A 21573-nucleotide genomic window follows, 5' to 3' on the forward strand; every position below is an offset into this window, starting at 1 on the left:
CACTCCAAGACAGACAGTGAGGAGAGTGTCCAGAAAAGAAAACGGAGCTGGGGAAGGGCCTGAAGCACCAGGAGCAGCTGAGGGAGCTGGGGGGGCTCAGTCTGGAGAAAAGGAGGCTCAATTGGCCTCAATGATCTTAATGATCTTTTCCAACCTAATTGATTCCATGATATGGTCCCAGCCCCATAGGATTTCCCTATTTTGCCACACTAAGGAGGCATGTGAAGAAAAACCTGGGAGCTCTCTCAGCTCCTACTGTCACTCTGTTTGTGAGCCAAGGTCTCCCTGCAGCAGTGAGGATGCTGCTTGTCAGCAAGCACGGTGTTTGTGCCTGGGTGAAAGGTTCTCCCAAACCTGTGAGCATCACCTCACAGAGCAGGTTCAGCTTTGTAAAGGAGAAAAATCTGTTTCCAGCAGTGTTTTTGCCCCCCATGGAGCTTAGCTCAGAGTGATCCATCGAGGTGGATTTAAAGCTTCCTGAGCAGCATGTTTAAATGGCCAATTTGACCAGAAAATGTGCTTGATTCACAAGCGCTGGCTGTGTTTCTCCAGTGCTGAGAAATCACGGCTATATTTCATTATTGTTACTAATTGCTATAAAGTATTATGGGGAGGCGATGGAACAGGCAAAAAGAAATATAAACCATTTGCAGTCTATTGAGCCCAGAGAACATTTCCCAAGCTTGCTTAGGGGTGCAGAAATCGGTGCTCGGTGCAAATAAATGAGCAAAAGCATTTTCCGAAGGAATTGGCGCATGGCACGAGCAAATTGCAGCAATTGTGTCTCTTCTTTCTAAGCACTGAATTGCCTCTATAATTCCCCATCATTTAGTTGCATAAATCTTGCACAAATAAACCAGCAATTTGCATATGCACAGAAAAGAAATTATAGAAACACAAGGAAAGATGTTATATTTTTCCTTCATGAGCTGGAAATAAATATGCATTGCTTACTGCCTAAGCTGTGTTTGGCCCAGCTCAGAAATAAAAATTTAGGAAACCCTTTAATTTCAATAATAAATACGTATCAGAGGATGAAAAAAATATAATTTGTGGCATATGGAAGCCACAAGTTTCTGGGTTGTTGCATCATGAAGTGCAACGGCAGAGCTGTGAGCATGCAGAGGATGCAGCACGATCACAGATCGGAGAATCCTAGAATGGTTTGGGTTGGGAGGCACCTAAAGATCAGCTGGTTCCAACCACCTGCCATGGGCAGGGACATCTCCCACCAGACCAGGCTGCTCTAGACCACTGGTCACACCAATGTCTTCAAGACAATGTCCAAGGGATGCTCACCACAGCTAACAGGAAGAGCAATGCAGAGGGGTGAATGCAGCTGCCTCTGGTGCAGCTCAGTCAAGCACCTACTGAAATAAATGCAGAGGCTCCTGGGGAAGCAAATATCTCTTGAGGACGACACCTCCTTTATGCATCATCTTGATTTTCAGTCACAAAATGCTTATATTTGTTGTGATTTCTATCGAAGACTGTGAGGTTTCACTACTACAGAAACCCCAGGGTCAAGGCCAGAAGCAATTAAATTATATCTCTAAATTATTGAGCATAACACACCATCTGGCCTTAGACCCACTTGGACCAAGGCACCAGTGGGCAGCAGGGTTAGGAGCAGCTCTGTTTGTCACACTGGTGGAGGCTGCCCAGGGGAGCAAAATAGCTGTTTCCGATTAACTCCCCGTGTGACTGATCTCATTCTGGAATAAGAGGGTGTTATTCCAAAACACCATAATCCTCTTCCAAATGGCTTAATCACGTTTGGAATAATACGCTTTCCTTCCAAAACATTCATAGATGAAAAAAAATCAGGGGTGAAAAAAATCAATCAGAAACAGCCCTTTGTAATAACACCTTGTGCAGAAGAGTTCTCAGTGGGGACATGCGATACCGTGCTGGTTTACAAAGATTTAATAAATCACCATTTGCAGTAATTCCTGCAGGCTGGGAGAGCAGCATGACTGAGAGGCACACAGCATCTCCTCTTCCTCACTCCAAAGCTACAGAACTCCAAAATGGCCCCACTACGCACTGGTGCCTCAGGCACTCACCCATGTGTCTCGGGCTCCCTATGGACCATTTATGGCTGGAGCACTGCTGCAAGCCCAGTGCTCGGGGATGGTCAGTCAGGCCTAGTTGGAAAGTAAAAGTAGGTAGGAACAACCAGACTGTGTCCCAGGAGAAGGTGCCACCAACATCCACTGGCTTTCTGTCTCTCTCCCCTCTGCATCTCCCACACCACTGGGGTAGGAGGACCCTTGTGTCAAGAAGGAGAAAGAAGCAGTGACTTGGATGAAAGCATGAGTTCTCACATCTTTCATCCATTAACTAAACATTCCTCCTGCACAGCATATGTGCCAATTCATCATAGGTGATCAATACCTTCCTTGAGGCCCCAGGATGATGAACGTCTCTGCTGATATTCAAATGACCTTGAGAGAACAGGGGCAGCTCCCTCAGGCACAGGTCAAAGAGCCAAGACTGAAGCATCATATAAGATGATACATGGTCCCAAAATCTCTCTCAAAGGCACAGAGAAATGTTTTTGGCTAAAAAGCTTCTCCAGAACCCCAAAGGAAAATTTTAAGTCATGCAGATGCTGGAAGATGATGCTGGACCAAGCAGACCAGGATTTTGTGTGCCAGGCCAGAGCAGAAGGCTGCAACAGCTGCCTGCAAAAGGGCAATGTGGTTCCTATCCAGTGCTCTTGCTCTGGCCTTAGGGTCTATTCACAGCATCTCTGTGTAGAATTAAGATGGAGTCACAAGCTGGGACCTCCATTCTTCACAGAGACCAAGAGCTGATGTACTCCTGTGTGGCTCCTTTCTCAGGTGCAGTCCTTTGCTCAATCCCTAAGGCCACTACCTGTGTCAGGGTAAAGACCAACTCTCTCCCTCTCCAAATCACTGTTCACCTCACCAACCCAGCAGATCCCAGGAGCTGAGATCCTCCTGTGTGAAGAACTACTGTCTTCAGCTACAGCTTTCCCCTCTGCACATATCCAGCCATGCCAGCAGGAAAACAAACCCCAGTCCTGCTCCATGTGCACTGCAGACCAGGGCTGCCCATGGACTACATACAACATGTAGGGTTTATTTTTCTCAGCAGAGGAGAAGAAAGATAACCATAGATAACTAAAGCAGCTTCTCATCTTCACAAACCTGAAAAGCAATCCTTTAAGACAGCTGTATGTCCTGCAGAGCTCCATGTTTTGCCCCCAAAATAACTGAAAGAAATGCTGAGAACTGGCAAAGCTCCTACAGTAGTTATTTGCGTGATTTAGGTTAAAAATAATTGCTGTCCAGGCTTATCTGCCTGACATAAGTAATTAGATCACAGAGTACTTATAAGCTGCCATTTCCTATGAGCATATTTTAACATGGCCTTTATCGTTTGACCTTTATATCTGCAGAGGCTTCATCCGCTCCCTGCTGCTGTGATGGATTTATTTTTGAAGATTGGGCTCAGGCTTGCCAGTCCTCAGGCAAGGATATGGCATAGGAGACAGATTACAGCCCCAGCAGCTTCTGCAGGGAGGAGGAGAGAGCCTCTCTTTATGTGGAGATGTGCCAGACCTACACCCTGCTGCAGCTTCACCAGAATTAATCTCCACAGTTAAATTTATTGTTTGCACCAAGAGAAAGGGAACAAGAGAAAGAGCATTAGAAAGGGTTGGGCAGTGTAGAACTGGGGGAACATGGAAACACACCACTGAAAGGGAATGGTTCTTATCATATGAGATATATTCATATATCTCATATATTAATGCCTTCTAAAAAACAAAAATTCATACATTTTCCCCCCAGAAATGGAGAAGCATGGTGTTCCCCTCTTGTACATCCCAAAAGCAGGAGTGGGCTTCCTGGCTCATGGGTGAAGCAGCTCCCTGACTCTCAAAGCTCAGAGAAGGCCAAAAGCAAAATGCTAAGAAGAACAGAACCCAAGAGAATAGATCACTGTCATTAGTTTCAGTCACAAAGACAGCTACAGGGAGACATTGATCCTATGCACAACAAAACCTACAGATATAGAGTAGGACTTGAGTCCTCCACAGCTGAACAGCTCTGAATAAATTTTAAAAAACCAAACAAATCTAACACAACATCAACTACTTTCTTTCCATTTTTATAAAGTCCAGACTTGGGTAGGTTCTCTCTTCCCATCAGCATCCCTTGAGAAGCAACTTGACTTTGCTGGAGATGTCGGACTTGTAAAATAAGAGATTTCATTTTTACACCTCACCCAATTTTTAAATGAAATATAATTTCCTTTTAAAAGACAATTGCAAACTTCCCTCACAACTGGTGGATATGGTTTTCTTTTATTGTCCAAACTTCCTAAATGACATAAAGACCCTAAATTTGAGGGGATTCAATGTTTGCAGAGCCTTTTAATATCTTAATGGATGGCAATCTCGTTCCTGTCTTCATGCAGATAACGTGAGACACTGAGATCAGAGTTATTTTGGGAGAACACACAAAGAGGTTGCCTTCCTTAGGGGACCAGGCTGAAAACCCTGGAAGCTGCCAGTCAGGCACTCTTCCTGCTGAGTTTCAAATTATGAAGCAGAACAGTAACGCTGAGTCTCGCCTCCATCTGGCAATGGTGGGACCTCTCCTATCCACATTGTCTAGCACTCCACACCTTTGGAGTAGGTGGAAAAGCCAACAGGACAGTTCATCCCTTGCCACTTGGTAGGACAATGACGTGGATTGAAAAGATGCTGTACCACCCATTCAACCAGTGCTCCCTTCCCACCACATCTCGAGCAAGCCCCCAGTCCATTTGCTGTGGTTTTCTGCTGATGGCGTGAGGTAGATTTGAGCAGCTGAGAAGGACCACCAGTCCCATATAAAAGCCAGAGCTGTTATAGACCTGCTTTCAGACGTGGTACAGATGGGAACAGCTGCTGCAAACCAGAGCTGTTTCCCATCAGGTAGGCAAAGCCAAAGGTCTCTTCCATGTTCCACAGAAGTTTGTCTCATCTGTGAGTTTGTCTGTTTTAAGGGAAGGCAGAATATCTCTTAATAGGATTTCAGGACTGGTTTATCTATCAAGGACAAAATCCCCCAATGAGACGACATCACTGAGAGATTATCCTGTGTTCTCTGAAGGAGAGAGCACAAGATTATCCTGAAATGAGGCTTGTTTCTGTTGAGGTAATGAGAGATAATTAGTAACCCCCTTTGCATAGCTGGGTGACCCAGAGAGCACTCCTAAAGTAGAAAAGCAGCAGCATTTCCAAAGGGAAGAAATCCAAGGTCTGACGTGGACTCAATCTGAAAGAAAAACTTCTGGAAAGGATCAGGGCAAGGCCATGAATTTATGAAGTAGTTGTTCGGCTGACTCTAATTTTTAAAGCATTATTATCCTTTTAGCAGGGCTGTCGGGTAGATGGAAGCCAGAGCCAGTGTGATGAAGAGCAGCTGAATAGCGATTTGCAGCAATTCCTCCTGCCTTCCACACTTTTTTTCTGCAGAGCAGCAAGCCAAATTGCTTGTAACCAGCTTACTCCAGCCTGAAATGCTGCAAAAAGGGAAATTTCTGGGCTGGTGGTGTAAGGAATGAAGAGGGAGAATGAAAAAGGAAGAGAAACACCAATGGCAGGTCCTGAGATCAACTGGCATTCCAAAGCCCCAAGCCAGACAGGTGTCGGAAACATTTACTTTGAGATCTTGGAGATTCTTTCTAGACTGACCCAAACAGGGCAAACCAAAGAGCCATTTCTGCAGATTTAAAAGCATTTTGTGTGCCCTTGCAGCAAATCCTCATCTTGCTCACAGCTGTATCATCTGCATTTCTCCAACAAAAGCATCCCTGTTGGATGCAGCACCCCTCCAACCTTCCAGGTGCTCAAAAGCCACCTTTTAAGTAATGCAATCAAAACAATCCAGCTAAAAGCCTTTCTTCTGGCCTAGACTGACATGAACTGTTCCTAATAAAGCTAAAGGTCTGTGGGACAACTAATGGGTGCTTATTAGTACAGGCAATGGACTATTCAATCACCCATATAGAGAAACTAATGGGGATTGATGGCCAAAATATAGGACAAGGATTTACCTCTATATAAACAGCTGATAGGCTGATGATCTGATTAATCTATCAAAAGTTCATACCTGGCGAATAAAGAGATAACAAAATATGTGAAAAATAGCATCGTTGGGTCCCTGGGGAGGTTTAATATTATTGCTGGTATTAGGTGGGTTTCCAGAGATGTTCACCTTTTCAAACAGCATGGGTTTGGGAGCAAGTTAGAAGATGGTGTAACCCAGACAATGCAAGAAGGCAGCTGGAAAAACCTCTGGATGAACCTTTGCACTCAGTAAGAGTAGGCTTAGATTAGATATTAGAAAGAAATTTTACCCTGTGAGGGTGGGAAGGCACCAGCCCAGAGAAGTTGTGGATGCCTCATCCCTGGAAGTGTTTAAGGCCAAGCTGGAGGGAGCTCTGAGCAATCTGTTCTAGAGGAAAGTCTCCCTGCCCATGGCAAGGGGGTTGGAATTAGGTGACCATTAAAGTCCCTTCCAGCACAAACCATTCTATGATTCTATGGTCCTCTTTTTTTTAAACCACCTTGGATACAATCCTACCTTTTCCTGATTCATCTCCTCCCTTCAGCAAACACTTCCCAAGATTTTTCTAAAACCCAAGATTTTTATACCTTTGCCCTAGAGCTGGTGGAGGAATGGTGTGATTTGCTGGGCTGAGGGAAGGGCATGGTCACTTCTGGGGCTTCTAAGTCACTCTTTCCTGCAGCAAAGCATTCCCTGATTTCCATCCTCCCATTTCCTTCCCTTTGAAAGGCCTCTGACCGGATCACAGATGGCAATTCCTAAGTGACAGATGCTAATGTCATTATTGATGACAAACCAGATGTCCAAGGAGACATAATGCTCCTTTTAATCCAAAATTCATCAAGAGCCTCACCTTTGTAGTTTAGGGTGAGTGCAAAGGTATCTTCACTGGAAGGGGCTGGGGCCACACATTTTTTTTCCTCTTGCCTCAGTTTTCCTTTGCACAGCATGGCTGGAAGTGACTAAACCAGACACCAAAGGCATCCTGTTGTCAATAACAGCATCATTAAAATGCTACAAAAATCTTTCTTGAACTTCACAGGGGCCTGGGAAGGGACATACTGTATGTGACTAAGTGTGTTATGAACCTCAAGCCATTACAACGTGCTGCTCCTGCTCCTTGCTGCATTTAGGTACAATAATTCTTAGTCAGAAAGAAAAGAATTCCTAGTTTGGGTTATGGAGCAATTCTAACACCTAATGTATCCGTTTGTCTCCTCCCTGACAGCTAAATATGATATATTTTTCCATAGATGAGGTGTTGTATAGCTGTCCTGCTATAAACCACTGGATTAAAAGGAATGACATGGGACCAGCATAAGCAGGAGATGCAGAGTGGACCACAGGTAGTTAGCAGCAGGTAAAACACCACAGGTGACTTGTTCCCACTTACATTTTAAAACAAGAGCTCTGGTGCTCATTATCTCTCTTGGAGACAGGGGAAAAAATCTCAACAGCCTTTGTGGGAGTGAAGACAAAGCTTTGCTCAGTAGGAGATGTTCTATACAGCATAATGTATGCCGGGAGCAATCCCGGTGTTTTATGGGCCCGCTTAGTGTGAAGTGCAAAACAGGCTTGGGGCTGAGGCTGCATTATTCATGGGGGACCTTAAACATTTCAGTGTGAGGCTGAGGTAATGAACAATGTAACAATAGTGTATCGTCCCGTTTCTTCCCCTAAAATCATTGTTTGTGTTTAAGAAGGCAAGCGGGGAATCTTTCCCTTTCAGTGTAATGCCATGCACTGACACATCCTAGGGGAAAGCAAGGTAGCAGTGAGGCAAACCCCACAGTCCCTCCAAGGGAGGGGGAATTGTCCTGTTGTCTCCTAGCTCCCAAGGAAATATCAGTTCTGTCTTTAGAAAAGGAACAACTCAATGCTGGACATATGTTTTTGGAGACGATTCACCAGTTCTGTGCATGAAGGGACACATCAGCAGGTGGGTGTGCAGACAAAGAAAGTTTCTGGCAGTTTTTTTTCCTTCGAAGCAGCAGAATTATTTCCATGCCATTCTCCTGTGCATGACTTGCTTGATCAGAAGCAATGGCTGTTTTGCAGCAGGGCAGTGGAAATAGCCCGAAATTGCAATGTCTGGGGTTATGTGGTCAGAGCAGTGGAGGGCAGCGGCAGGTGAGGAGGCAGAGCTGCCTCTGTGCAGATCCACTGCTGCCATCAGCCGGCAACTGGAATCCAGCACAGGGCCTCTCCCTGGGACAAGAGCTACGGCAGACACAGCACACATCTCTTATACCAAGCCCCTCCTTGGCTCTTTTCACTGAGAAGAGGCATCCTTAGGCTCAAAAAAGAGCAATGCAGTAGATGGGATGCTCAGACACAGGGGAAAGCTGGACTTCTCCAGGCAAAATTTGCCTTTAAATGCTGCTTTATCCTCTCCAAAGCCACAGAGGTGAGAGTCACAGAAGCTTAAGGGCAAGCCTCACTGTGATCCAGGCTGGGTATTTTGGAACTCTGCAGAAGTCAGATCACTCTGGCAGCTCCTTATTCCTTCAACAACAGGACAATTCCTTCACACAAATTTACCAGTGCTGAATTTGGACCAGAGCTTCAGGGTCCAGTCCCCTTGCAGACAGCCTGGGTCTTGCTAGCTATCCCTACAAATCTAGTCTTGTGTTGAGACTCTTGAGCAGAGTGAGGTTTGGCCAAACTTCAATAACCAGTTATTTCAGATAACATGATTCTGGCCAGAGCTACATGAGATTCCAGACCTTTCTCACTTCTGTTTCCCTTCCTGCAAAGATAAATCTTGGCAGCTGTCTCTCGCACGAGATAAAACAGAACCAGCTCCCCACATCTGACACAGCTGAAGTGCAATAAAATCCCTGTTTCTGCTCTTTTTGGAACCATCAAAGAAATTCAAGTGGCTTCCCCGACAGTGAGAAATCCTGGTATTTCAGTTTTGATGTTTAAGCTCATCCATATTCCTTCTCAGCTTAGATGAAGGTTCATAGCCAGAAATTCACATTCCATAGCCACAAAACTTTAGGCTAGTCCACTTTATCAGTTTATTTGTGACCTGTTACATGTGCTGTGCTATCTACGTGGAGTAATTTGCATCCTGTTCCTTCCAAAACAAAGCTGCACAACTCTTCCTTTGAAATCAGCCCTCCAAAGGTGGGGAGACATAGGGCTCAAATATTTCTCAGGTAACAGCCCTTTATTTGCAAGGAGATGCTGCTGCCTCCAGGACAACTGCTGCACACGGACAGGTCTCTTACTACAAGGCTGATATGACCACTTTGCAGACTTCCCTTTTGTTTAGATTACCTGATCATTACCAGGCACAGCTGTTGGGTTTTTTGGGTTTTTTAGGAGATAGATAACACAGAGATTGGTTGAAGACTGGGCACAACCTGCACACAACCCGTGCCAGAGCACTCAGCTTTCTCCAGCAAGAACATTCCTGAGAGCCAAATCCTGATGGAGCCCTTGCACTCCCCTGGGTATTCCCATATAATTTATCTCCTTAGCAAAACTGCAAAACTCTCATTTGGGCCGTGGGGAAGAGGTCCCCCCTTTGCTGCAGGGGTGTTCCTGCAGACCCACGCACCCCCTGTGCCGTGACAAAGGTGCAGCACAGACATCAGGGGTGCTGCCACCCCAGCTCCCACCAGAACTGACCCAGAGCTTCACTCCTGACCTGGACTGGATTGGAGTCCATGACCTAGAGGTGAACTGCTCTATATCCCATATCCAGTCTCCCACTGAGTTTATTTTCTGGTGTGGCAGATCAAAGACTGCTGTAAGGAGAAAAATCTATCAAAGGCTCAGCACCCTAACATAGATCCAGCTCGCTTTTATGTTTACTTTCAACAAGCATACTCCTTCCTATTGTTCAGCAATCGCTTTAAAATGGACAATTATCAGATTTCCCTATTAATGGGAAAAGTCAGGCAATCATAAATCTTAGAACATGCTACTATTCATAACATTATGGAAAAACCAATCTGTGGAGAAAAGCTATTACCGAGTGACCATGTCTTGGCTCAGCAGCTGGTTTTAATTTCAGCAGAGGATCCACTCTGCTTCCCAGCATCCAGCAGCACTGCTCTTCCCACTGCTTCCCTGTAAGCCCTTCAAAACTAGTGTTGGCCTCACACTACAGCAAGTCAGTGCTGCAATCAGCAAGGAGAACTTCTGCATCATAGACAACTGCCAGCCCCTCACTGCATTCACCTTGTCGTTCATCCCATCCAAGAATGGTTTGGGTTGGAAGGGACCTTAAACATCATCCTGTTCCACCCCACTGCCATGGACAGGAACACCTTCTAATAGACCAGGTTGTATCCAATGTGTTTGGAAGAAGTGAAAAGTTATTTTACTCCCCCTATACAATGACCTACACAAGGCTGAACCTGGTGACACACTGCCTTTCATATCCTGGTACCTCTCATATGGCACAGAGAGCAAAAGAATGGACCAAAAGATACATGTTGGTCTTCTGGATAAAGCAGCAGAGTGTCATTCAGGAATTCCCAGGTGGCATTCTGGCCCTCTCCATCAAAAAGGGTTGGAATCTAAAGCAGCCATGAGGACAAATCTGTGTTTTGCTACAGTTTACAAATGGCTTTGGATAAATTGCATAACCACCCTCAGTTCTCATTCCCTGTGCTAACTGGGATACTCATGCCCAGTTTACTGGGATGTCTCATGAATTATCTGGTATTTGGGAAGCTCTTAAATCCATGTAACTCACATGTAACAATGAAATGTGATCCTGCTTTTAGATCAGAACAACAATAATTTGGAACTGAGCACATTTTGTTTTGATTTTCCTCAGACTGTCTGTATTCACTGAGACAAGTGACAAAGAAATATGATTCACCATATTCATGACTACTTCCAAAATGGTTTACTTTAATCTGAGCAATTGGAAAAACGTTAAAGGAAAATCTGCTTTACCCAGCTGACTTAAAAAGGTTGTTTCATTCCACATTTCTGTTTTCAATAAACATCCCAGGATAAGAATATCCCCTGCAGCAGATCTATGCAAAGGACAAAAAGGCGTTAAATCCAAAGTGGGGGCGGTGGAAGAGATAAATAGTTTACTCCTATTATCTTTACCATATGTTCTATCCCAACTGGATACACATAAACAGCATGCAATCTTCAAGCTCAGCTTTAGACTCTTTGAAGTGACCTGACCATACTACTGATTTATTTCAAACTAACCTTTCTCTTTGAACCTTAGGTCAAGGTTAATTCCATAATAAAACATACCTTATACAGCTGGCTGTTCCAGTGGTGCTAGCAAGGAACGAGGCCCTCAGTCATAAGCATTTGTTTCACTGAGTGTGGTATTGTATTTCTATTTTCCCTTCCCTGTATTAATTTCCTTCACAGACCCTAGTTAAGAAGAAAAAAAAAACCTCTTTTCCGGTCCATGAGATCAATTTTAAACACACTGGAATTAAATGAAGACATTTAAGCCACATTTCTTTGCTGAAATGCATCTGCCAACACTAGAAACTATTTTTATTACAGTCTATGTTTAATAATCAGATCTTCAATTTCATAAGAAGCCACACAGCCACGTTATTCAAACTCCTGCACTGGCAACGACCCTTTCAGTATCTTTTACAAAACCATCTCTGCACTGAATCACAGCAAATCACCAAGGATAGCTTTTCTATCTAGGAAAATAAAGTGGGAAAAGAGAAATATGCTTGAAGGACTCTTCTCAAAAAAAAAGTCAAGAGAGCTCCTTGCCAGTGCCCCAGCCAGTCTTGCCTGCTGTAGGTATCAAAGCACACCAAGCAGGGGTGCAAAGGTGTGGGAGAAAGCTTGGAATGTGGGATGCAGTCACTAAGAAATGCTGAGGAGGTGCACAACACATTGCTCAAGCATTGCTCATCAGGTTGTTTTCTAGAGGACTGGAAAGATGCTTTTCAATTTCAATCTCCAGCCCATGGCACACACTCACAGCAGTTAATTAAAAAGCAGCAACACCAAAGCTAAACCAGCAGCTGTTCCACATTTCTCCTGACTCCAGAGCCTTGCCAACATGGTGCCTCTTGGAGCTGTTGGGAGAGGGATGTGTAGAAACCTTTGTTTGGGTTTGGGGTTTCTGCAAGGCACAGGCTATAAAATCTTATCTGCTGTAGCTAACTCTGAGGGGAATTGTGCTTCCCCTCCAAAGGAACGATGATGTTATCCAAGCTTATCCTCCCACATTTTGCAGGCCTGAGTCTACAGTGGCTGATGTTTAGGATCACCAGCACACCAACACACTTCCCCTAAAACAGCCCCAAAAGCTTTCAGCACTTCACCTCTGGCTTAGGAACAGCTCTGTAAAACAGGGTTTAGCCCCGTGTCAAACGAGTTTGAGCAGGCAGCACTCTCAGGCAGCATCGATACCGCAAACTTGTTATCTCATCAGTATCTGTCATTGGGAAGGCAGCTGAGCCTGCCGTAATGGGAGCACCATCCATTTGGAATCCCAAAGGTAGGCATCAGTTTTGGATCAATGCTCTCACAATCTCCATTAACTATTAAAGTGCCAGGGACGTTTTAGATCTATTTTGGGTTCATTTTTTTAAACCATAACAAGGCCACAGAAGGTGCTTCATTGCATTTTGACTCTCTTAGAGTAATATAAAAAGTGGCGGCACAGGAAGCCCAGCATCCCCAGAACTGATGTGGTTCCAAGGAAAACCTTTCCCCTCCAGCTCTCCATTCCCATTTCACCACACTGTCTTTCTTTTCCAGCTTCTCCTCAGGGACTATTGCCTATTCCCACTCCTTAATCACATGCCAGGACACCCCACTTTCAACAGCAGGGCCCCAGCTGGCAGTGCCCTGCATGTCCTGCTCTTGACCCTATGCTCTGTCCCAAAACCACAGCCCTGGGCATGCTGTGAGATAAAAGATACAGCATGCAGAAATTCCCAAACCAGAGACACACCTTTTGCTATATGGTGTGTCATTACCTGTTCCACAGATATCAAAAGCAACAGTCTCCCTCTTTCCTCTAACACAGTAATTGCTATCTTAAATGAGGGCACAGGAATTATTAATATCAGTTCAAAAGCTCAAAATAACAACGTAAAATTCCACCCAAAGGCATTGAAAGAGACATCACTACCATTTTCTAAACTTCTTCAAGAGGCACCAAAAATATTACATCTAATGATTTATTAGTGAATGAAATCAGCCAATTAGACAGCCAAGGACTGATTTTGAAAAAAAAGGATCACACAGAACAATTTAATATCATGGGAGATAATAAACATGTCCTGAGCTGGATCACTGAATGACGTTGCTAACAGCCTGTCAGAGATATCAGATATTTACAGCAGAATAAGGCACCACATCAGATAAAGTAAAATACATCCTCTCAAGGATATAGAAATATGGAAAGGAATCACTCCAGCTGCATTTCAAGTCTGGGTAATTTCCATAACTCCAGAGAAAAGGCTTTGTGTGGTGCTAGCTCTCTTCTTAGGGCACCCATCCATGCTGCTGGCATGTGGGAGACCCTCTGGAGCAAGCAAGTTGAAAAATAGCACAGACCTCACAGACTGGACAATGTTGTAAAGACAAAAACATGTACAGGTATCTACTAAATTGGGTAACGTAAACTAAAGGCACCTTTAAAATAATTTTGTCTACATGCTGCCACTAAATGTCAGACCCAAGCAAGTATTTGTACTGTCCTAGAAATTATGGCTTAATATTACAGACTTTTTGATGCAGCTGCTATGGAAAAGTGCTTTTTTGGATAAACTAGTAAAAAGCAAGTAAACAAAGCTACAACTCAATTCAATTATATATATGACTGTGAAATACCTTACAATGCAACAGTGCACAGGCTATGATCTATCTGGTTATATCCAAAATTTTGAAATCTCATCATTATTAAGTGGATTCAGAATTATTAAAAATTTCAAGTCATTCAAGTGGATGATTAAGAATGGGAATTCTGCACTTGGGAATCAAGTTTCCTTTTTTTTTTTGCTTTTGACCAGCTTCACCTTAGACAGGATATAACACAGCTGGTGCTGCTATTAAAGAAGGCTGCCAATTGCAGCTCCAGCTATCTCTGGAAATCCAGCTACAAGATGAGAGCCCAGTAAAAGGTATTCACAACTGACCTTAGCATTTTTCTGAGCATCTGTGCATGCCTGTATCAGTTACTTCATGGATATGTGCAATATCCCTCCTGAATGAAGAAACCAAGAAAGGTGTTAGAAGACCTCAAATATTGCTATGCATTTCCAAAATTTTACTCAAGACACTAACAGCATGTGGGCTGAGGAGGCTTCCACCATGATGATGGGGATTTCTAAGACACTTTGGGACTGGAAAGAGGCTTCACAGCACTAACACCACACCAGCATTCCAGGGAGGAACACTGAGCCTCAATTTCAAGCAACATAGGGAATGCAACCTGATGAAGGGGTTCAATTAAAAAGTGAATTCCTCTCCCTTAATCCTGTAATGCCAGCCTGCAGAGATGACTCAAACAAACTTGGATTCTTCCTCGAGACTACAAATTTGGATGATAAAGGGAATTGTTGAGGAGTAATGACATCTACACATTTTTGATTTAAGTAAATCTGTTAAAATTAGAGCTACATAAAACCAATTTTGACAAAGTCTCCTTAGATAACCCTTCTAGTTAATCTGCTGTTTCACACGAACGTAATGCCCAAGATGGGAGTTTGCATCTGCCATGCCCCAGCAGTTGAGGGCAGGGCCCTGGGACCCTCCCAATGCTGTGCAGAGGATGGGGCACAAGCCACCTGACATGGCCACTGTGCAATTAACACCCCAGCACACTGTCAGTGTCCTCCCTCTGTCCCCTGCCATGGGGTCCCGATGTGCTTGCACTCTGGGTATAAAGAGGTGGGGTCCCCCTCCATGTCCTCTTTGCCCCATGGGCCATGGACCTGACTTGGTCTGTATCTGAGGCAAAGGTGACATTTTTCCCCCTGACCCATAACCCCTTCCAGTCTCTGAGAGAAAAACGCAATTTCTCCCTTTAGCCCCTCCAGGTCACTACCTGAGGAAGATGCTGCTGCTGTACCCTGTAGGCCTCTTGCAGTTTCCAACTGAAGAGAAAGCACCATTCTCCCGTACCCCTCTCCCAGTCTCTACCTGTGAGGGTGATGCCATTTTCCCATGTACCCCTTTTCCCAACCTCTACCTGAGGGCAAGGTGCCATTCCTGCCTGTACCCCTCTCCTGGTCACCCCCTGAGGGGAGGATGCCATGGCCCACTCTACCCATCTCTTGATCAACACCTGAGGGGACGGCGCCATTTTCCCACCGCACCTCTCTCAGTCTCATCTTGAGGGGAAAGCACCATTCCATCCCCATACTCTTCTCCAGGTCATTACCTGAGGCAAAGGTGCCATTCCCTTTCGTACACCTCTTCCGATCTCTGCCTGAAGGCGGGGAAGGCGCTATTCTCCACGAACCTTCTCCCGGCCTCTGCCTGAGGGGAAGACGCCACTGTCCCCTGAACCCCTCTCCGGGTCTCTGCCTGAGGGGAAGATGCCACTGCCCCCTGAACCCCGCTCCTGGTCTCTGCCTGAGGGGAAGATGCCACTGTCCTCTGTAATTATCTCCGGTCACTACCGGAGGGGAAGACGCCATTCCCCCAGACCTCCGTCCCTTCTCCCCGTCCGCACGTAACGGGGCACAACCGCCCACTGCCCCCGCTCCCGGCGGCGCACGGACCGACAGCTCCGGCGCGGCGCGGGGCGGGCGGAGGCGGCTGCGGGGCGGGGCGGGGCTGCGGGGCCACGCCGCGGCCCCGGCGGCGGAAGGGGCGACGCCGGCGGGGCGGGCGCTGCCGCCTTGTCGGAGCGGCCGGGGCTCGGTAGCCCCCGCCGGGCATGTCAGCGTCGAGCCCCGGCCCCGGCGAGGCGGCCCCGGGCGCCAGGGAGGCGGCGCGGCGGGACCCGCTGGCCGCCGATCTGCGGTGCAGCCTGTTCGCCGCCGCGCTGCAGAGCTACAAGCGCGACTCGGCGTTGAGGCCCTTCCCGGGCCGCTACGCCAGCGGCGACAGCAAGGACTTCGAGGGGCTGGTGAGTGCCGGGGGCCGGCCCGGGGCAGCTGCCCGAAGCGCCAGGGCACCTCCCCCGATGGGGAGCACGAGCTGCCCGCAGAGGTGAGGGCAGCGGCGCCGCCGGGTCACGGATAAAGCAGGATGAAGGGTTTATCCAGTCAAGAAATCCAGGTTTAAAAGAGTATTTGGGATTCTGACCGATAAACCCACACTGGGTTTATCGCTGGAAACGCCCAGATCCGGTGTGGACGTCACGCGAAGTAACAAGCCATAGGTAACAGGTAGGGAGCCGACAGGACGAGAGGAAGCGGCATCAAACTGCTCAAGATTGACGATTCTGGAACATTTCTACCCTGAAAGGGTGGTTAGGCATTAGCACAGACTGCCCAGGGAAGTGGTGGAATCCCCATCCCTGGAGGTGTTCAGAAAACACATAGATGTGGCACTGGGGGTCATGGTTTAGTGGTGGGCTTGGCAAAGTTAGGCTAAGGGTTGGACTCAGTAATCTCAGACGTGTTGTCCAGCCTTAATGTTTCTAATATTCTGTGAAGTGTTATGAGAGCTCGCCAACGTTAAATTCAAATTCATACCGAAGGATTTGCATGTTACATGGCCTGAACACTCCCATGTCAGGTCCACTGCACATGCTGCCCTGTGATAGTTTTCTCTCAGGAGCGTGTCTGGTTTTTCCTGTACGAACCCTACAGATGCTGTTGGTAAATATCACTGTTTGTAACTTACCCTGCTATTTGCATTCAGAGCAATTGACAAACTTCCCCACAAACTGGAAACAAGTGTTTATATCTCAGAACAGAACCTGTTTTTCAGTTTGTTGGGGTGAAATATTGTTTTGTTTTCACTAGAGGTCCCTGTTTAATCGCAATGGCACTAAGGAGCTTGTGCTAAATGCCTCTGTTGTTAGCTTGCAGATACCAAGGCTCTACCAAGCCTGAAAGAGCTTCTGGAATCTGTTCCAAATACAGATAAAAGGACCTGGGAGCTGTTTAGTTGGATTCTATCATCTAAAGTCTTCATGATACAAAGTACTAAGAAACAGGAGGTAAGTTTTGAATTCTGAAAATTGTAATTAGAATTTGGTTTTTGAGGCAAACTTGCACTTCAGAGAATATTTCCTCCTCCCAGAATTAAGTTGGTTATTGTGAGAGCTTGACAGCTGAACATAAATCCATTCTTTTCTGTATATAGAGAGGGATGTTTTAAAGTAAATTTTCAGGAAGACTGGTTGGAAGAAATAGTTACCAATGTCAGTAGTTGATGATAGACAGTGATTGTAGTTGGTTACTGCAGTTAACATAACATGCACATGCATAGTTTAGTCTGAGAGAGTCAATTTGGGTGTCATGGAACTGGGTCCTGCTTGTCACTGAGAAAGACAATTCTTGTCTTCTGTCCCAAAAAGGGAAAGGTTCAGAGCCACTGAGGCACTTCTGTAACAGGGATCAAAATAGTTGTAGAGATTAGCAGCAAACTGAAAACAACTTCTGTTTTTGTTTTTTTCCTCTTGCAAGATCAGCTGATGAATATATTGTCTTAGTAGCCAAAGCAGAACTGTGATATTGTCCTTGCATCATAAATTAATTCGTAATTACAATTCAGGCTTGGGTTTTTTTTTCTGGAGACAAGATTAAGGATTTAACTTCAATAGCAAGAAGCAAGAAACGGGCAGGATTTTTACTGTGCATTTACTCCTTCTGAATTGTGACAGTGTTGAATTCTAACTCAGAAAAGCATAATCAGAATTCATTAAACAGTATGAAGGGACGGGAAGCAGGGCTTCCAGTGAGTAATCTAACCACATAAACCAACATTGATATTCCTTCCTGTTTTTAAGTACAAGAAGATCCAGGAACTCACAGGGATGTCTGGGGCTGCAGTTCCTGCTCCACACTATCTCTTTGAGATCATGTACTGTGATCAAATGAACACCAAATTTGCTGAGACAAAGGGAGAGCGGGACCTTATCTATGCCTTCCATGGGAGCCGCCTGGAGAACTTCCATTCCATCCTGCACCATGGCCTGCACTGCCACTTGAACAGGGTGAGGCTCCTGCCATTGACACCATCTTCCCTTGCTCACTTGCAGCTGGGGACAGTTTTAAAAATAGGCCCAGATTCCTTTTGGGGTATGAAATGTGCTGATGCTCTTGTACTGCTGTGTTCATTTCAGTGTAGGCCTTTGCAGATGGCTGTGTTGGATTTTCTAGTGCAGCCTGAGGGTAAAAACTGGAAGTGGCATGAAACCCTTTTCACCAGTGTGACAAATTATGAGTGTTCTTTGCTTCTTTATAAGGAAGTGTAATTCCTCTGAAAATCCTGTCCTGTCTGACAGCCTGCAGCTGGGAAGTGCCTGTCTGCAGAGACAGAGGATAGTGGAGATTTTTTGCCTGGCCTTGTGTTTAGATCGGCAGAGTTTCAGGTGCTACTTGCCAGTGGAGCCTTCTTAAAATGGTCTGGTTTAGGGAGACATCCCACAGGATTTGCACCTCTTCTGATTTCAGTGGAAGGGAAGTTGAGATTCCTGGCTTTTTGTGTCAGCTCTGAGGCAGCTTTGACACAGCACCTGCTTGACATTCCAGTCAACCTGGACTGTGTTTTTTCCCCACATTCTCAATGAGTAATGGTTTACTGGGTACAATGGACTTACTGGAGTAATAATTTTAGCCAGTGTGGCAAATTGAAAAGTTCTTTCCTCTTTTCTAGTAAAGCATGGATTTAAATGAAGTAAAGCCTTGCCTTGTTTGGGGAGTTTGGATTACTTGAATGATGACAGTCTCAATAAATCGATGAAATGCCTTTTAACAGCGGTGCAGTCATGTTGATGTAAAATACTTTTGCTGGCAAACTAACTCCAAATCCGGGAAAGCATGAATCTGTCCACACTGAGTGCTCTGCCAAGCAGCTAATTTGAGGGATGGGAGAGGGCAGCAGCCCCACCCCAAGGAAGTTGTGCCAGGACAAAAACAGTGCATGGACCAGGCCCAACATGGGTCAGAAAGGCCTTTCGTAATTTACCTTCAGGAGCAGAACTGCCAGTCTGAAAAAAATGTTGTTTGAGGTTTGCAGCACATGATTTTAGGGTAGATTTCTGCTCTGTTTCAGACATCCCTGTTTGGTGAAGGCACCTATCTGACCAGTGACCTGAGCCTGGCTCTGCTGTACAGCCCTCATGGTCTTGGCTGGCAGCGAAGTGCACTGGGCTCTGTCCTCAGCTGTGTGGCTGTCTGTGAGATCATTGACCACCCAGATGTAAAGTGTCAGGTGAAAAAGAAAGGTGAGTCTAGCACAGTAATAACTGTGTAGTAGTTACATCTGTCCTTGATGTTGTTTTTCTTTCCCTGTTAATATCAGTGGTTCCTTGAGCACTGGATGGGAGACTTACCTCCTTGTCACCCTGGTCTGGGCCATAATGTCATCCATACCAAGGATGACTAGGAGTGGTATAGCCTCAAGCAAACTTCTCACTCTATTCTTGGATGCTGAGGGATTCAGGGGAATACCAAGACTAGATTTTTGGTTATCTCATTCCCATTCTTCTGGGGGGTGTGTATGGGGGTGTTGGTTGTTTACTTTTTTTTACAGTTACTTGAAGTTCTGCAATTTTTTTCTTTTCCCAATTCAGATTCAGAAGAAATAGACAGAAAAAGAGCAAGAGTGAAAAACAGTGAAGGGGGAGATGTACCACAGAAATACTTTGTTGTCACAAACAACCAGCTTTTACGAGTTAAATACTTGCTAGTGTATTCACAGAAGCAGCAAAGGAGGTAAGAGTTCAGCTGTCTAGAGGGATGAGCTGCTACTACAGCCAGATAAACACATCTCATTGCTGAAAAACAATAGAAAACAACAAAGAAAGATATACTGCACTGCCAGAATTTGTTTGTAGCCTGTTTCCTATGGAAAAAAGTCTTACACCATCGTGTTGCCTCTGTCTCGCTCTTTGAAATTCCCAGGCTCAGCTACATTTGCTTTTTTTACCAGACCTGTAAGCACTTAGAGTCTTTGAAAGGTCTAATTATCGTTTGTGGCAGAAAACCAAGAGTGGATGTCTGGTGAGTGCATCTCTTACAACTGCCTCAGTTTTAACTCTGCCCTTATCTATCCTAAGTGGCAGTGTTCACTCAGCTACTCAACACATGTCTACAGGCCAGGCAGCTACAGCTCCAGACCACAGGGAAAGGTGTGAACATGGGGAGAAAAGACAGGATTGTGCACAGAGACTTAAGGAAAAGTGATATGGTGAAAATCAGGGTTCCTTGGTTACAGAGATTGTGGAACAACTTTCTGTTTTTATAGGATTTGCTTAAAATAATGAAGCCTGAAATACTTTTTGCCAAGGTATTTGTGCATCTCTGACAGAATTCACGTCCTTTTCCCCTTTCAGGCCTTCTAATGAATCTTCCTGGTTCTACACCCACCGTTTTGCTGTAATGATGATGCTGTACCTGCTGTTGCTGATAGTGATAGGGGCCAGCAACTCACCCACCTTCATCTACTACTGGCACAGAATGTTTGACTCGGAGAGATGAACCAGCTGAGATGATGAACTGTTCATTTCACCACGTGCCTTAACAATAGCTGATCTGCAGTGCACTGCCTCTATTCCAGAGCTCTGGGAATAAAGGTGCCCAGTTCTGTCACCAACATATTAATCCTCATGGCATCTCTGCATTTATTCTTATTTCTGTGTTCCTGGGATTCATGAGGATGCCTAGTACAGCTGAAAAGGATCACTGTGGTGCAGCTTAGCATGAGCCAATCATTAAGGGTCCATGGAAAAAAGGTTATTTAAGATTAATGAAAACTAAGCATGGAAACACTCAGGTGTAACTTATTTTCTGTCAAGCTGAAGTATGTTTGCACAAGTTGGAAAGGAGGATTTTTCTGGATGTCGGGCAAAGCAACCTGTTTGGGAGTCTTATCAGTATGTTTGCAGAAACTGAATCTAGTGATGTTTGGCATGTATCAATGCAGATGGAATTACTTTTAAAATTCTAAAGCTAACTTTGGCCAGGAATTTTTATATTTGAGCATAATGATTGTAAGGAAAAAAATCAACAAGAAATAAAACAACCGCCAAATGGAAGGACTTAAACGGTTTCTAGTATGTTTTTTTCCCCTCTGTAGAACATTGTTGTGTGTTAATCCCAGCTGGCAGCTAAGCATAAATCCAAAACATAGTTACTGCACTGCTATGAGGAAAATTCATTGTATCCTGGACAAAACCAGCACAAACATCTACAAGGCTAGATCAGCCATGATCTATCTTATCCTAGCTTACTGTGCAGATTAGACAAACCCAGGGTTTTCAGCATCAGTACTGAATAAGGATTGTTCTTACCAAACTGGGGATTTGTTAGAGAATACACCATGTGCAAGTTAGTAATGCAACATGCACAGGGCAATGCTCTCTTCTCTCTCCTTCCGGTCAAGT

At 45.2% G+C, this 21573-nt stretch overlaps 1 protein-coding gene and 1 long non-coding RNA gene across 3 annotated transcripts in view; one reads left to right on the forward strand and one right to left on the reverse strand.

The window, feature by feature from the left end:
• Window positions 1-15788, reverse strand: part of LOC143695181 (uncharacterized) — a 28073-nt gene extending 12285 nt beyond the window's left edge. Inside the window, exons 1-2 of the long non-coding RNA XR_013184181.1 lie at window positions 15448-15788; window positions 14201-14268 (exon numbers count right to left, since the gene is read on the reverse strand). This is a non-coding gene — a long non-coding RNA (uncharacterized LOC143695181). The remainder of the gene's footprint in view (window positions 1-14200; window positions 14269-15447) is intronic.
• A 60-nt stretch (window positions 15789-15848) lies between these two features.
• On the forward strand, window positions 15849-21234 carry PARP16 (poly(ADP-ribose) polymerase family member 16). 2 transcript variants are annotated; one of them, XM_054642110.2, is made up of 6 exons: window positions 15850-16140; window positions 17044-17181; window positions 17974-18180; window positions 19242-19413; window positions 19762-19903; window positions 20524-21234. In XM_054642110.2, exons 1-6 carry the CDS (start codon window positions 15949-15951, stop codon window positions 20666-20668), a joined length of 996 nt encoding a protein of 331 aa, XP_054498085.2. In that variant the 5' UTR covers window positions 15850-15948; the 3' UTR covers window positions 20669-21234. The 2 variants fall into 2 exon arrangements, with proteins under 2 accessions (XP_077041779.1, XP_054498085.2); XM_077185664.1 differs by lacking the exon at window positions 17974-18180 and having other exon boundaries at window positions 15849-16140.
• The last annotated feature ends 339 nt before the right edge of the window (window positions 21235-21573 follow it).

This window comes from Agelaius phoeniceus, chromosome 13 (genome assembly GCF_051311805.1).
Source record: "Agelaius phoeniceus isolate bAgePho1 chromosome 13, bAgePho1.hap1, whole genome shotgun sequence".
Classification (NCBI taxonomy): domain Eukaryota; kingdom Metazoa; phylum Chordata; class Aves; order Passeriformes; family Icteridae; genus Agelaius; species Agelaius phoeniceus.

Excerpts from the sequence above, each read along its gene's own strand:
- PARP16 (XM_054642110.2), top strand. The coding sequence starts at position 15,949 with ATGTCAGCGTCGAGCCCCGGCCCCGGCGAGGCGGCCCCGGGCGCCAGG. Across the intron at positions 17,182-17,973 it reads AAAGTACTAAGAAACAGGAG|TACAAGAAGATCCAGGAACT; the intron begins GTAAGTTTTGAA and ends CCTGTTTTTAAG. Across the intron at positions 19,414-19,761 it reads GTGTCAGGTGAAAAAGAAAG|ATTCAGAAGAAATAGACAGA; the intron begins GTGAGTCTAGCA and ends TTCCCAATTCAG.